At 43.4% G+C, this 12,100-nt stretch overlaps 1 protein-coding gene and 1 long non-coding RNA gene across 2 annotated transcripts; one reads left to right on the forward strand and one right to left on the reverse strand.

Moving 5' to 3' along the window:
* Positions 1 to 288: 288 nt before the first annotated feature.
* znhit2 (zinc finger, HIT-type containing 2) lies at positions 289 to 2,539 on the reverse strand. The gene is made up of 2 exons (XM_068709409.1): positions 2,464 to 2,539; positions 289 to 2,204 (listed from the first exon to the last, which is right to left on the reverse strand). The coding sequence occupies exon 2, from the start codon at positions 2,151 to 2,153 to the stop codon at positions 438 to 440; it is 1,716 nt and encodes a 571-aa protein (XP_068565510.1). The 5' UTR covers positions 2,154 to 2,204; positions 2,464 to 2,539; the 3' UTR covers positions 289 to 437.
* LOC137871554 (uncharacterized) lies at positions 2,026 to 7,852 on the forward strand. Its single transcript, XR_011102818.1, has 3 exons — positions 2,026 to 2,199; positions 5,557 to 5,760; positions 6,985 to 7,852. It is a non-coding gene; the product is annotated as an uncharacterized lncRNA (long non-coding RNA).
* Positions 7,853 to 12,100: the final 4,248 nt, after the last annotated feature.

Genomic DNA, 12,100 nt, shown 5'->3' on the forward strand with positions numbered 1-12,100 from the left:
CAGAAATCCACACAACCAAATATAAAACATGGAATGGTCCCTGGCAGCTTATTCAATTTACACATTATTTTTACATCTCAATCTTATGACCGCCTCAAAATGTTAATGTTTACATATGCACATACTCCACTGCTTTTTGTAAATTCATGAAGTTATTTACTATTCTTGCTCGTCATAATGCTACTCTCTAGTTGTACACCCTACTTGTTTGTGCTTTTCCCCCCCCAATATATAATGCAAGAAATTATGAAATACAAAAAGATGCCTGCTTATATTTTATTGTAGCAATTTTTTTTTTTTTTACCTAATCATAATTTAAAATTTTATTTATATTACTAAATAACCGTATACAAGGATCGGACCAGTTTCACAGTGAGAAAATATATTTTTTATTACATCATGAACTTTTACAAACATCAATATATTCAAGACAGATTTCATTGGCTCACTTCTTCAATTAACTGCCCCTTCCCTCTGCTCTTCCCTCTCTTCAAGCTCTCCTCAACAGCAGTCTTTTCTCTCTCCATGCTGCTCCTCGCACCCTCTCTTTTACTGTGCTCGTTCCACAGCTCGATAGCTAGTCTACGAATCCTGTGAGCGTTGTCCAACACCCAGGCTTGAAAGAACTCGCACTTCTTGCTTGCCAGGAAGTACTTCTGTCTCTTTGCTCCCTCTTCTCCCTCTTTAGAAAGAGCCGTTCTGGCCTTGGAGAGCACTGAGCGGAGCTGACTCAGGGCTGCCAGGCAGTATCCCGAAGCATCCTTTCTGTCCCGGCCGGTCGTGATGTGAGCCACGGCTTCCGCCGCCCTGGCCGGGGTAAGAGGATCCTCCTTGTCCAGGTAACCTCCGCTCAAAATGAGAGTTTCTCCGCACTCTAAGGCCTCTTGGACGGAGTTGAACACCCTGCTGGAGTTCAGTGCCTCAGACAACACGAGGATCATGTCACAGACCTCAAACATCAGTGAATCAGTGTCGTTGTTGAACAGGCACAGGGTGAAGGTGTAGCCAAAAAGTGCATTGACCAAACCGTAGCATACAAGCGGAGATGGATTAGCACATAAGGAAGTCAATTTGGGGATTTTTGCAGATATTTGAGGGACACTGGGAGCTGCTGAAGTTCCCTTTCCCTTGCTTGTTTCCTTTCTGTTTCCTCCTTTAATCTTCCTCAGCTTTGTAGCTGATTTGCCCTGATTCTTGACTGTATCAGCTTCCTGTTCAGTTGTTGAATTTTCACTCTCCAGTTTGCTCAATTCCTCCTCAAGCACCTCCACCAGTGCTCTCCCTCCATCCTCGTGCTCCTCCCACCACGGCTTCCACAGGGGAATCAGTCCGCCGAGGGCTCCCCCCTTCATCAGACCCATGAACATTTCTTTCTCTTTACTATTAAGAACTTCCCACAGCTCCTCCTCGGAAAGCGTGTCAATGTCCAGCCCCGAGAGCCGATCGGCCAAGTCCAGCTCCCCTTCTGCACCTTCTGCGCCCTCATCCATGTCTCCGTGCGGCGGCTCCCCTCCTCCAAACTCTGCAAGTTGTCTCAAAATAGCCTCAATCTCTGTTGCGCTCCCTTCCCCTGACTGTTGAAGCTCTGCTAACCTGGACAGGAGCTCCACAACCTGCACTTTCTCCGTTGCCTCACCTTCCCCTTCACCCGCGTCTTCTGACACAATACCAGCGTCCCTTAACAAACTTTCCATCCCCCCATCTGTCTTTTCCGCCTTTTGTCTGAGTCCCACAAGAATCTCCTGCATTTTATTCCTCCCTTCACTTTCTGTTTTCCCCATATCCTTCAGCTCCCGGAGGACAGACTCCTTGTAAAACTCCTCAGAGCACACGGAGTGATCTGGGCTCTGGTAGCAAGCCAAGCCGCAGTACTGCAGGTTACACCGAGGACAGGTGTAACAAGAGGGCTTACATTTACACAGCATGCAGACTGCACTGCTCCTGACGTCACTGCCGTCCACTGCTGCCTCCTCTCGGGGCTTGGCTGGCGTGAGGAACTCATCTTGTCCGGAAGCAGCTCCTCTGGACGGCAGCAGAAGCCCATCTCTGGTCACCGCGTCGGGCTCTGTGTCGGTCCACTCCTCCTTTGGACCGATGTCTGTCAGAAGGCTCCTCACGGACGGAGGAAGTCTCCGTCTAATTAATGGATTCATTGTAGCAGAAGGAGGAGAGCGCTGTGTGGTCTCACGTCCAAAAGAGGTAATCTAAGAAGTGAAGAAATTAAAAGTATAGTAGTTAGTTCGTAGTGATGTAACTTATGTGATACGTAGTTACGTAACTGTCCCAAAGTTGATTTGGCAGTGTGAGGCGCTAACGTTAGCTGTTGTGCTATAAGTAGCGTTGCATCTGTAAAACGCTTTAAAATCACTTTGAATGTCACCGTAATGCTCTGCTGACGAGGCTCGATGTCAACAAAACACGCTTTCATCAGTGTTACTGTCTTAAAGAACGAAATGGACTTACTTCACAGCATTTGCAGCAACACCAACGTTTCACGTTTGTTATCCAAATTCAGCCGCCACGTCGCCTGTTGATGACGTATGTCGGTTTACAACCCAGTTTTATTTTTTCATTTTCTTCACAGCTTTCACAGACATCCAAAATAAGCAGTCTAGTCCGATGTGTTTTACAAATGGTTTCGAAAATAAAATAAAATTTAAAAAAAATAATAAAATAAAGTGAAAACTCAATAAAACTTTATTTTAATTTTAAAATTTAAAGCCTAAGAAAAATGTGGTTACCTTATATAATAAGGTGACATAATACCATCAGCATCATTTATCATTACTTTAAAATATTTGATATAATTGAAATATTAGGAAAAGAAAACGTATCAAATGGCCAATATATATATATATACCAGGATTTCCTGATATCCTGATATGGTGTTTTCTACAAAAATGAATTGTCTGTTGAACTTGGTAATAACTGTTTGGCTAATAAGCTACAGACCACATCAAGGAGATCTATCATACCTGTTTCATGAGGTCTAGCAGTGGAACTGCCCACACACTTGAATGGTTTAGTCCAAATTGATATGGTTGATTCCGAAGATGAGCTTGTCCGTAGACTAGCCGGGAAACAAAATGAATGAACAAACTTGTTATGATGAAAAGTTGTGACTTTTTTTAAAGTTAGAGCTTCTTCGTTGTGGGAAAGCAGCCAGGCAGATTTGAATGACTCATCACAAGCAATGTATGCATGTCACAGTCTGACTAACTGTCCCTCCATCTAACTTTCTGTCAATCTGTACATCATGCATGTCTGTCTACATGTGCGTCTTCCTGACTGTGCTGTGTGTGTGTCTACATCTCCCATGGGGCTGTTTGCTATGAGGTGATTGCCTCCTGCAGGGGGTCAAGCATGGTAAAGGCCACGCAGGTGGGGAGTTGTCAGATGGCCGTCCACCCCTCACTGGGCCGAGGGGTTCCCGTGCCGCCTGTCAGAGCCCGTGGGGAAAGGGGGAGGAGGAGGGGGGTCTGAGTTCGACGTGTGCCATGCTGTCTTGGCCCCGCCCCTGGCTGCCGTGCCAGCAGTCCTGGGTGGGCTGCTGCCTCCTCGTGTCTCCTTTGTTCTACAATGGCATGTCCTGTGACATGTTAGTACCCCCCCCCCCCCCCCCAACACTGAATCCACAAGCTTACTGACTGTTAGACTGATGATATGTAGTAAAGCAAAGTCTCATCCAGGTTAGGAAAGCCTTTTGTCCTCTTTGCATGAGTTTTGGCAAAGGTTTGACATTTATGCTTTTAGTCTACAGTTTAATCAGAGAGGGAAAAGATGGGTATAACAACCGGTTATCTGGATCATACAGTAGCCACTCCCTAGTCAGACAATTTTACCCATAAAAACCTACATTTATAGCTTTATGCATAAATATAATCACATACTAATTTGATTAATTGTATCATGGTGTCATGTCCTACATAAAATAACACATACTGTTTCCCTTCAGAAATAATACACATTGTACATCCGCTATTATCCATCACACATGTAGCAGCCCCTATACACACAAACACACATCACCCTGTGGGATCAGTTAACATGCAGGTCAATAAAATCCAACTCATAATGCGTATGAAATATCTCTTCTGATACACAGTGTATTCAATGTGAAGCTCAGTCCACGCTCTTTAGCCTTTCTATACTAATTGCAGGGGTTATGAAAGAGATCATATTTTAAAATGGGATCGTAGTGCGAGACACTGAAACAAAATCTGAAAATACACAGTACAAACACACAAACACACACACACACACACACACACACTCACAAACACACATCCCGCTGTCTGCCACCAGCTGATAGGTGACAGGGAACAGGCTCTGCCTTTTGGGCATGTCCAGCCCTGGCATGTCTGTAGCTGTCTACTGTACAGCAGTAGTGTGTGTGTGTGTGTGTGTGTGTGTGTGTGTGTGTGTGTGTGTGTGTGTGTGTGTGTGTGTGTGTGTGTGTGTGTGTGTGTGTGTGTGTGTGTGTGTGTGTGTGTGTGTGTGCAGTAAAAGAGAGTAGACCAATGTTGATGTAGACTGTTCTGTCACCTGTCAGCCCATAGTGCACCCAAAAGGGTGTGTGTGTGTGTGTGTGTGTGTGTGTGTGTGTGTGTGTGTGTGTGTGTGTGTGTGTGTGTGTGTGTGTGTGTGTGTGTGTGTGTGAGTGCATGGGGGGGGTTGTCTCATAACCAGTTTCTATGTGAACAGCCGGAAACCAGTGTTTCAGTTTGTTTGACTGACTTTTGCACATGCAATCAAACTTGAAAACATGAGGAATTGAATGTTTACTTTGTGACTATATCATACAATCAAATGCATGTAATCTCACCTTTACTGCACCGTTTAAAAGATGAAACAAGGTGAGATGCATGTGACTCTATTTAATCATTTAATTAAAAATCTCCTGTACAGGAGTGCCCTCCCTGGTTTGCAGCAGCCCATAGAAAATACTGTGGAGCACAGAAGTCGCATTACATACAACACACTTATAATGAAAAAGACGAAGTAGTATCACCAAAACAGATACAAACAGAAGGATAGTTAAACAGGAGGAGTCAATATACAAAGAATGAAAACAGATGCACAATAGATTCAAATTCTTAAAAAACAGAAACATAAAATAAAACTAATAATAACAATATATAAAAAGGGCACCAATGTCTTTGAGTGAGTGGGTGAGTGTGTGGTGGTGGAAGGCATAGCAACAACACCCTCTCTCCCTCGCTCTCTCATCCTCCTTTCATCTCTCCTACATATACCCTTTTTTTCATGAATGAACCCAGGAATGTAAGCTCAGCTCCCCAGCATGAAAGCATCAATGTACTCTTTCAATAATTCATCTCCAGGATCTATTATTTACCTATTATTATAAGGCCCCTTCTCCTCCCTCTCTGTCTTCCTTCCTTTAATTGACATCCTTTGCCAGGTCACTCAATTCATACAAACAAATCCCTATTTCCTGTGCAGCTCCTTGATCTGCCTCGACCATGTGGACTCTCCCTTTGAGTGTGTGTGTGTGTGTGTGTGTGTGTGTGTGTGTGTGTGTGTGTGTGTGCGCAGGGTGAAGTGCGGCGTGTGATGTGCTAAAACACAGGTAGATGGAGCGGTAGCCTCTCGGTGACCTAAAGCGGCTGTTGACAGCAGTGACAGTGGAAACGAGCAGGAAGAAGGAAAAAGAAGCCTTGCAGCACTCAAGAAGTCAACCTTCTCTCCGTCTCTGTCTCTCTCCACCAAGGCAGGAAATAGAGGGTCCGATGTATCACGGTAGCCTACACCAGTCATTTCATGTACTATTATTTCTTTCTACACCAGCGATTAGTATGTACTGTTATTTTACAGCTCTAGAGTAGACTTGTTCTTGTGCTTAGTCAGTCAGTCTCTCTCTCTCTCTCTCTCTCTCTCTCTCTCTCTCTCTCTCTCTCTCTCTCTCTGTTTTATTAATCTAATTTTATTGGGTTCAGAGAGTTTTTGGGTTGTTTTAAAGTGCTATTTAGGATGTTTTTAGGATTGTTTTAGAAAATCTATTCACGATTTTATTATCGCAATGCTGATTTGTCGGTTTGATGTCGTTTGTGTCTCGAAGAAGCTTTCCTGAATATATTAAGGCTCAATAAATGTATACATTAAACATAAAAAAATCACACATTTCATATTATTATTTAAATTTGTATTATATTAATATTTCGCATTTAATAATAACTGACACCAAATGTAAAACAGTGTAATAGCGAGGGTAGGTAGGCTTATACAGCACAGCTTCCCTGCTTGAAAATAAATAAAAGACTATATAGAGAACATTATTTGGTAAAAAATGAATACTGAAGATATATAACAATAAGAAGCAAGAACTCATCATTGAGAAGATTGGCAGTATTTTTCAGTCTCTACCATCTATTTTTATGCCAGTGTTTTGTTTTATTTGTTTATGTGGCACAGAAGAGGGTGTTGTTCTTTCAGACTGCACTGAAGCTTGCAGGGTTTTACAATAGCAGGTCGTGGAACAAGCAAAAAGCAATTGGGAATAGTGCTTGCAACATGCCATGTCCTCGTCAGTTGAGTGACAGACGTGACGAAAACATGTGGAGTGATGACATTCAAACCCCTTAACAAGCAGCAACCAGTCAATACAAACTCATGCTGTGCAGCCGAACAGAATTGGAACACACTTGACTTTATTTTTTAATTCTAATGGAGCTCCCAACGTTTCTAAAGATACCAAATATACCAGGCTGAATTCGGGGAATATGTATCGAGTAACTTTGACTCCCAAGACATCTAGAATATTCCTATTTGATGATTGGTACAGAATATGCAGAACAATAGAATGATATCACCAATCGAATGTTTAAAAAATTAATTATGTAGCACTTTTCTATTCTGTTTAGTCTGACCTCTCTTTGTCTTTTCGTGACTAGTAAAAAAAAAAGCAGAGTGAGACTTCCATGTTTTTTACTCTACTTCCCCTTCTCCATCACACCATTCCCGCAGGAGCAAACCTGAGACTGACTTTGTATCGGTGTATCACCCGCCTCCATCTGTCTAACCTCCGGCCCCGCCTCCCTCCATCCCCAGGAGAGGGAGCAGCGGATCAAAAAAAAAAAAAGGAGGAATGAAGGAAGGAGCGAGGGAGCGAAAGAGAGAAGTGTGTCTGTGTCCCAAAGGATTGGTGTCTGTCTGTCTATATCAGGAAGTGAGAATGTGATGGCAGGAGAGGCAGAGCAGAGACATCCCTTCAGTGTGTGTGTGTGTGTGTGTGTGTGTGTGTGTGTGTGTGTGTGTGTGTGTGTGTGTGTGTGTGTGTGTGTGTGTGTGTGTGTGTGTGTGTGTGCGCTTGTGTGTTTCTGTATGGACCTTGTTGAGCTGAGGTGTCATATATGTGAAGATCACAGTTTCAAGCTAGTGGCAACCAGGGATGACGCTCTAAATCACTGAAACGCCAGAGACAACTGTGCTGTGATATGTTGTGTGGGTATGTGTTTGTGTGTATGTTCGTGTGTGTGTGTGTGTGTGTGTGTGTGTGTGTGTGTGTGTGTCTTTTGGGACATTTGATGGAGATTACAGTAATACCACTTTTAGAGTCTGAAAGTGAAAATGTTTTCAAGCATGTCACCGTGGAAAAAAAGAGAGTGACATCTTCTCATCTAGACCCTGATACACGCACACACACACACACACACACACACACACACACACACACACACACACACACACACACACACACACGCAATCTAGATCATTGTTTTTTTGTCATTTTCGTCAACATCACCTGTCGTGTTCCAAATGTGATTATTTGAATTGATTTCAAACTGAATGTTATTTCAAATCATTATACAAATAAATAAAGACATTTTTCATACACTTGAATTGTTTTTTCATCTTTCCCAACAGTTTCTTTTACATTAAAGTAATAATCTGAAAGATTTGCATTCAAATATGTCTGTTATCGCTTGATGTTTCAACCACTTATCCATTACTTTTTCGCAATTTCAACGTTTAGCAACACTTTTATCTAACTACTTCTCTGTTAGCTTGCAAACTAGTTTCACACACTAGACACACATCCAGGTGTTTATCTCTATGTTATTCAAGCTTAGCTCAGCTACTCTTCAATCTTTCTACGTATAGCGCCCGATAACTGAAGTCCCCTCTTGGAGTCCAAGTCCCCCTGGCTGCAACACACTGATCTATATTATGCATCATGCACAGTATCCGCGGCATATGTACACACACAAACTGTGTGGATGAATAATTAGATAGACACAGGGCTGTCTCTCTGTTTCCCCTCACACATACAGCTACACGAATGTAGGCCAACTCACTGTCGGCTTCACTTCCCTCTCAGCGCAGTCAAAACAACACACTAGCCGTTGTCTCCTCTTGTTTATCAGCCTCTATCTATCTCTTGTTGCTTCTATCTTTAACTCTCTCCTTTATGAGGCGTGAGTCACGAAGAATTGTCTCGGAGATCAACAAAACAACTGTTCCTGTGATCCCACAGCACTCTGACACGGTGACGTTGATATAGTTACAGTCACATCATTATATCCGTATTAACAGGGAGAACCCTTCACGCTCCAACACCTACATGCCTTCACCGCATGCTATCTCCGGTGTCCGATGTGTGTTCTCACTCATTTACTCTGTGTGTGTGTGTGTGTGTGTGTGTGTGTGTGTGTGTGTGTGTGTGTGTCCTTTTTTCTAGCTTGACTGATGAAGCTCGACACACATTCATGGTATGTTCCGCGTAATATGTTTAACCAAATGTTTGCTCAGTCTGCTATTCAATGTGCAGCACACTGCAGATATTTTTGGAATGAAGGTGTAAATTATTGTATAGAGGTGGAGAGCCTTTCCATAATCACAATAAAACATTCGCTGTTTTAGCTTTTACTGTGATATTAGACTACGACTGTGTTCGAAATTGCATGCTAACATACTATTCATGCTACGTTGAATTTAATATTCGGTGCGTTCCAACTGCGTAGTATGTGGATTTTGTTTACGCGCCATTATGAACTGGACATAAATACAAATAATACTGTAAAATATCCTTTTGAGTGGAGGAGGTGATGTTGTTATACATGTGTAATAAACAACTTTCATTCAACAGTAGCTCGGCCTGGTAATGTCGTGATCGATGCAGTCATGTGATGCAGAGAAGACATTTTGATTGAGTGTACATCAGTTTGAAAAGTCTGCTGGTAATGCCATACTTAATCATTAATCTACTACAGATCTACTACAGTATGCAGTACGTAAGTATGAGGTCCGTAAGTATCCGGTGGGCTGCTCCTGAGAAGCGCCCGGGGAGCGGTTAGGGGTTCAGTGTCTTGCTCAGGGACACTTCGGCAACAGGACTTGTAGCAGCCGAGGATTGAACCGCCGACCTTACGGTGTGGACACAGTAAAATGTAATCCATATCTTTGTAAATGTCTCTGAATTTACATAGTTTCCTGAATGCACATTTGCATCCTTATGATATTCTTATTTTTTCTCAAGTGTTGTATGATAATGTGAAACAGTTACATGCAGGTTAGACAAAAGTCTAAATATGAGTTAGCAGCATTAGGAGGAGTAATTCAAAAGCAAAGACAACACACACACATATACCCACTCACACACACACACACACACACACACACACTGAACACTGGATCCTGTTTACCTTGAAGGCAAAGGTAAGGCAACACAATAGAGGAACTATCTCAAATATTGAGAAGGGACAAGGGAACACTTGGCATTTTGGGCAGGCACATAATCACACACTCTTACTGTGTTAGTGTTAGCCGGAAAAGGTTGTATGTTAGTGTGTTTGACAGCTCTCCGACCCAGGCTGCGATGTTGACATTAGTGGACCAGGACACATCACCTCTGCTTCGGAAAAAGGCCTACGGTGAGCCTGCCCCTAAGCACAGCACGGGGTTCTCTGGGTGTGTGTGTGTGTGTGTGTGTGTGTGTGTGTGTGTGTGTGTGTGTGTGTGTGTGGTTTTATTACAGATTTACAGAATTTGTTAAAGTAAAAGCACCACAGACATCTACACTGTAGCACCCTGCTAATGCCTGAACAGATTTACCTTTCTCAGGCAGGCAAACTCAATGTTTTGATATTAATATTAAGACTTTTTCTTAACAAGTGGTTGTCTCTAATGTTTTTATGTTGCTTGTATTGATCCTATTCACTTTTATCATGTTTTTATTGTAAAAACATGACACTTTGTGACATTGTTTTTGAAAGGCGCTTTATAAATAAAGTTATTATCATTATAATCATCATTACTTTAAGCTCTCCAACGCATTTTGCGTGTTTGTGTGCTTGTGCGTGTGTTTTAAAAGCCTCTCGCTGCTCTAATCCTTTCTTTCAGCCATTTGCATGATAGCTTTACAGCACAAGGAGCCTCGGGCTCCTCAGAGTGTTGTTGACTTCCTCGCGGCTGTCCCGAAATCAAATCCGATCAAGTTTTATATTCCACAAATTGTCACCATGCCAACTCTGGAGGTTTGAGTGAACGGAGGAGGACGGCGAGACGCAAGCAAACAAGAACAAAGATGAATAGCCCAACGCCGATGTCAACAACATGCCTGTCATCGTCTGAGCAGACACAGGCCCTCTCAACCGTGACATGCAATTGGTACGCAGGAAAAGAAGAAAAGGGTCAACAAAATGATACAGAGCAAACTAATAGGCAAAGGAATTCATACATCTGAAATCTGCCTCAACCCTAACACTCATTGTTTTTCTCTTGTTGCCTCCTGTGTGTGTGTGTGTGTGTGTGTGTGTGTGTGTGTGTGTGTGTGTGTGTGTGTGTCTGCGTGCTTCGCATGTGTCTGTGTGAGCACATATGTATGAAGTCCAGAACTCTCTTTTGATATATGTGGTGTGGAATGTCAGGCATGTCTCGTCGCATTAAGGAGCGGCGAGGAGGACACTGCCTGCCGTTGCGCTCCGATGAAGGCGCCTCAACAATGGTTACTCCACTCCCACCGCTCTTCAACCCCTCCCCACCAAAGCCTTGGCACTTATCAGTTAGAGGGTCTGCTTTCCCCAAGGCGGGGGGGGGGGGGGGGGGGGGGGGGGCGATTGGGGGTCGGGTTGCTAGAGAAAAACCTGGCCTGAGGCGATGTGGGAGAGACAACTTTTCCAGAACTGATGAAGGCCGCATGAGGAAGCAGTTTCACGTTGAAGGCGGTGATGATGTGAAGTGTTCTCTGTGGCAGCTTATTGCCTCTGTGTTGTTGCTCGTTAGTCACACACATGCAATTCTGCGGTGTTGCAGTTTTGGGATTCAGCTCAATTTACAGTCCATGCTTGCTAGCCTCAGCATCACCCAGGCTTCTTTGTATTGACTTCTCCTTCACTTACTTATTGGTAGACTTTGTCCTCTTTCTGTCTTTCCTAGTTTCTCTTTTGTATGAGTCTCTCTCATTCACCCATCACTCTAAGTACCGTTTCTTCCTCCTTTCCTCCCTCTCCTGGCTTCGCTTAGCTCTCCCCCTGACCTTTGACATCCATCCATGCATCCACCAGCCCTTTGGTGTCTTGTCCATCTCTGTATCTGTCTCCTGTCTAGCCTCAAGTCACACTCTTAATCCCAATCTCCGTTTTATCCTCAACCCTTCCACCTCTCTATCCTTGGGCCTGTTGGCTGCAGGTGGATGTAGCAGGTCTGTCACAGGGTGGCGAAGCTGTCATTCACTGTGCATGTGTATGGTGTTGTGTGTGCGTATGGTGAGAGGGGTGTGAAGGCAGCTGTCACGCTGTCTCAGGATCATATGCTGGCTGTCAGACATGCTGAAAAGTAACTGACATCCAACCAGCAAAACACACACACACACACACACACACACACACACACACACACACACACACACACATACACACACACACACACACACACAGAGACACTATGGAGTCATGTGAGAAGAAGACAGTACCAGAAATCTTTATTTTACACATTCAATGAACTTGGCATTCATGAAAATGCTTCAATTCTAATTTAATTTTGACATTTTTGACACATATTTGTCTGTCAAACAACAGAACTGAGAATGACTCCATTAAACGTGTTTTAACAGAAGTCCACATGTTGTCCACATGTCGTTCCT

The sequence above is a fragment of the Cebidichthys violaceus genome, unplaced genomic scaffold (assembly GCF_023349555.1).
Source record: "Cebidichthys violaceus isolate CVI_PGR_0920_01 unplaced genomic scaffold, fCebVio1.0.p SCAF_147, whole genome shotgun sequence".
Lineage (NCBI taxonomy): Eukaryota > Metazoa > Chordata > Actinopteri > Perciformes > Stichaeidae > Cebidichthys > Cebidichthys violaceus.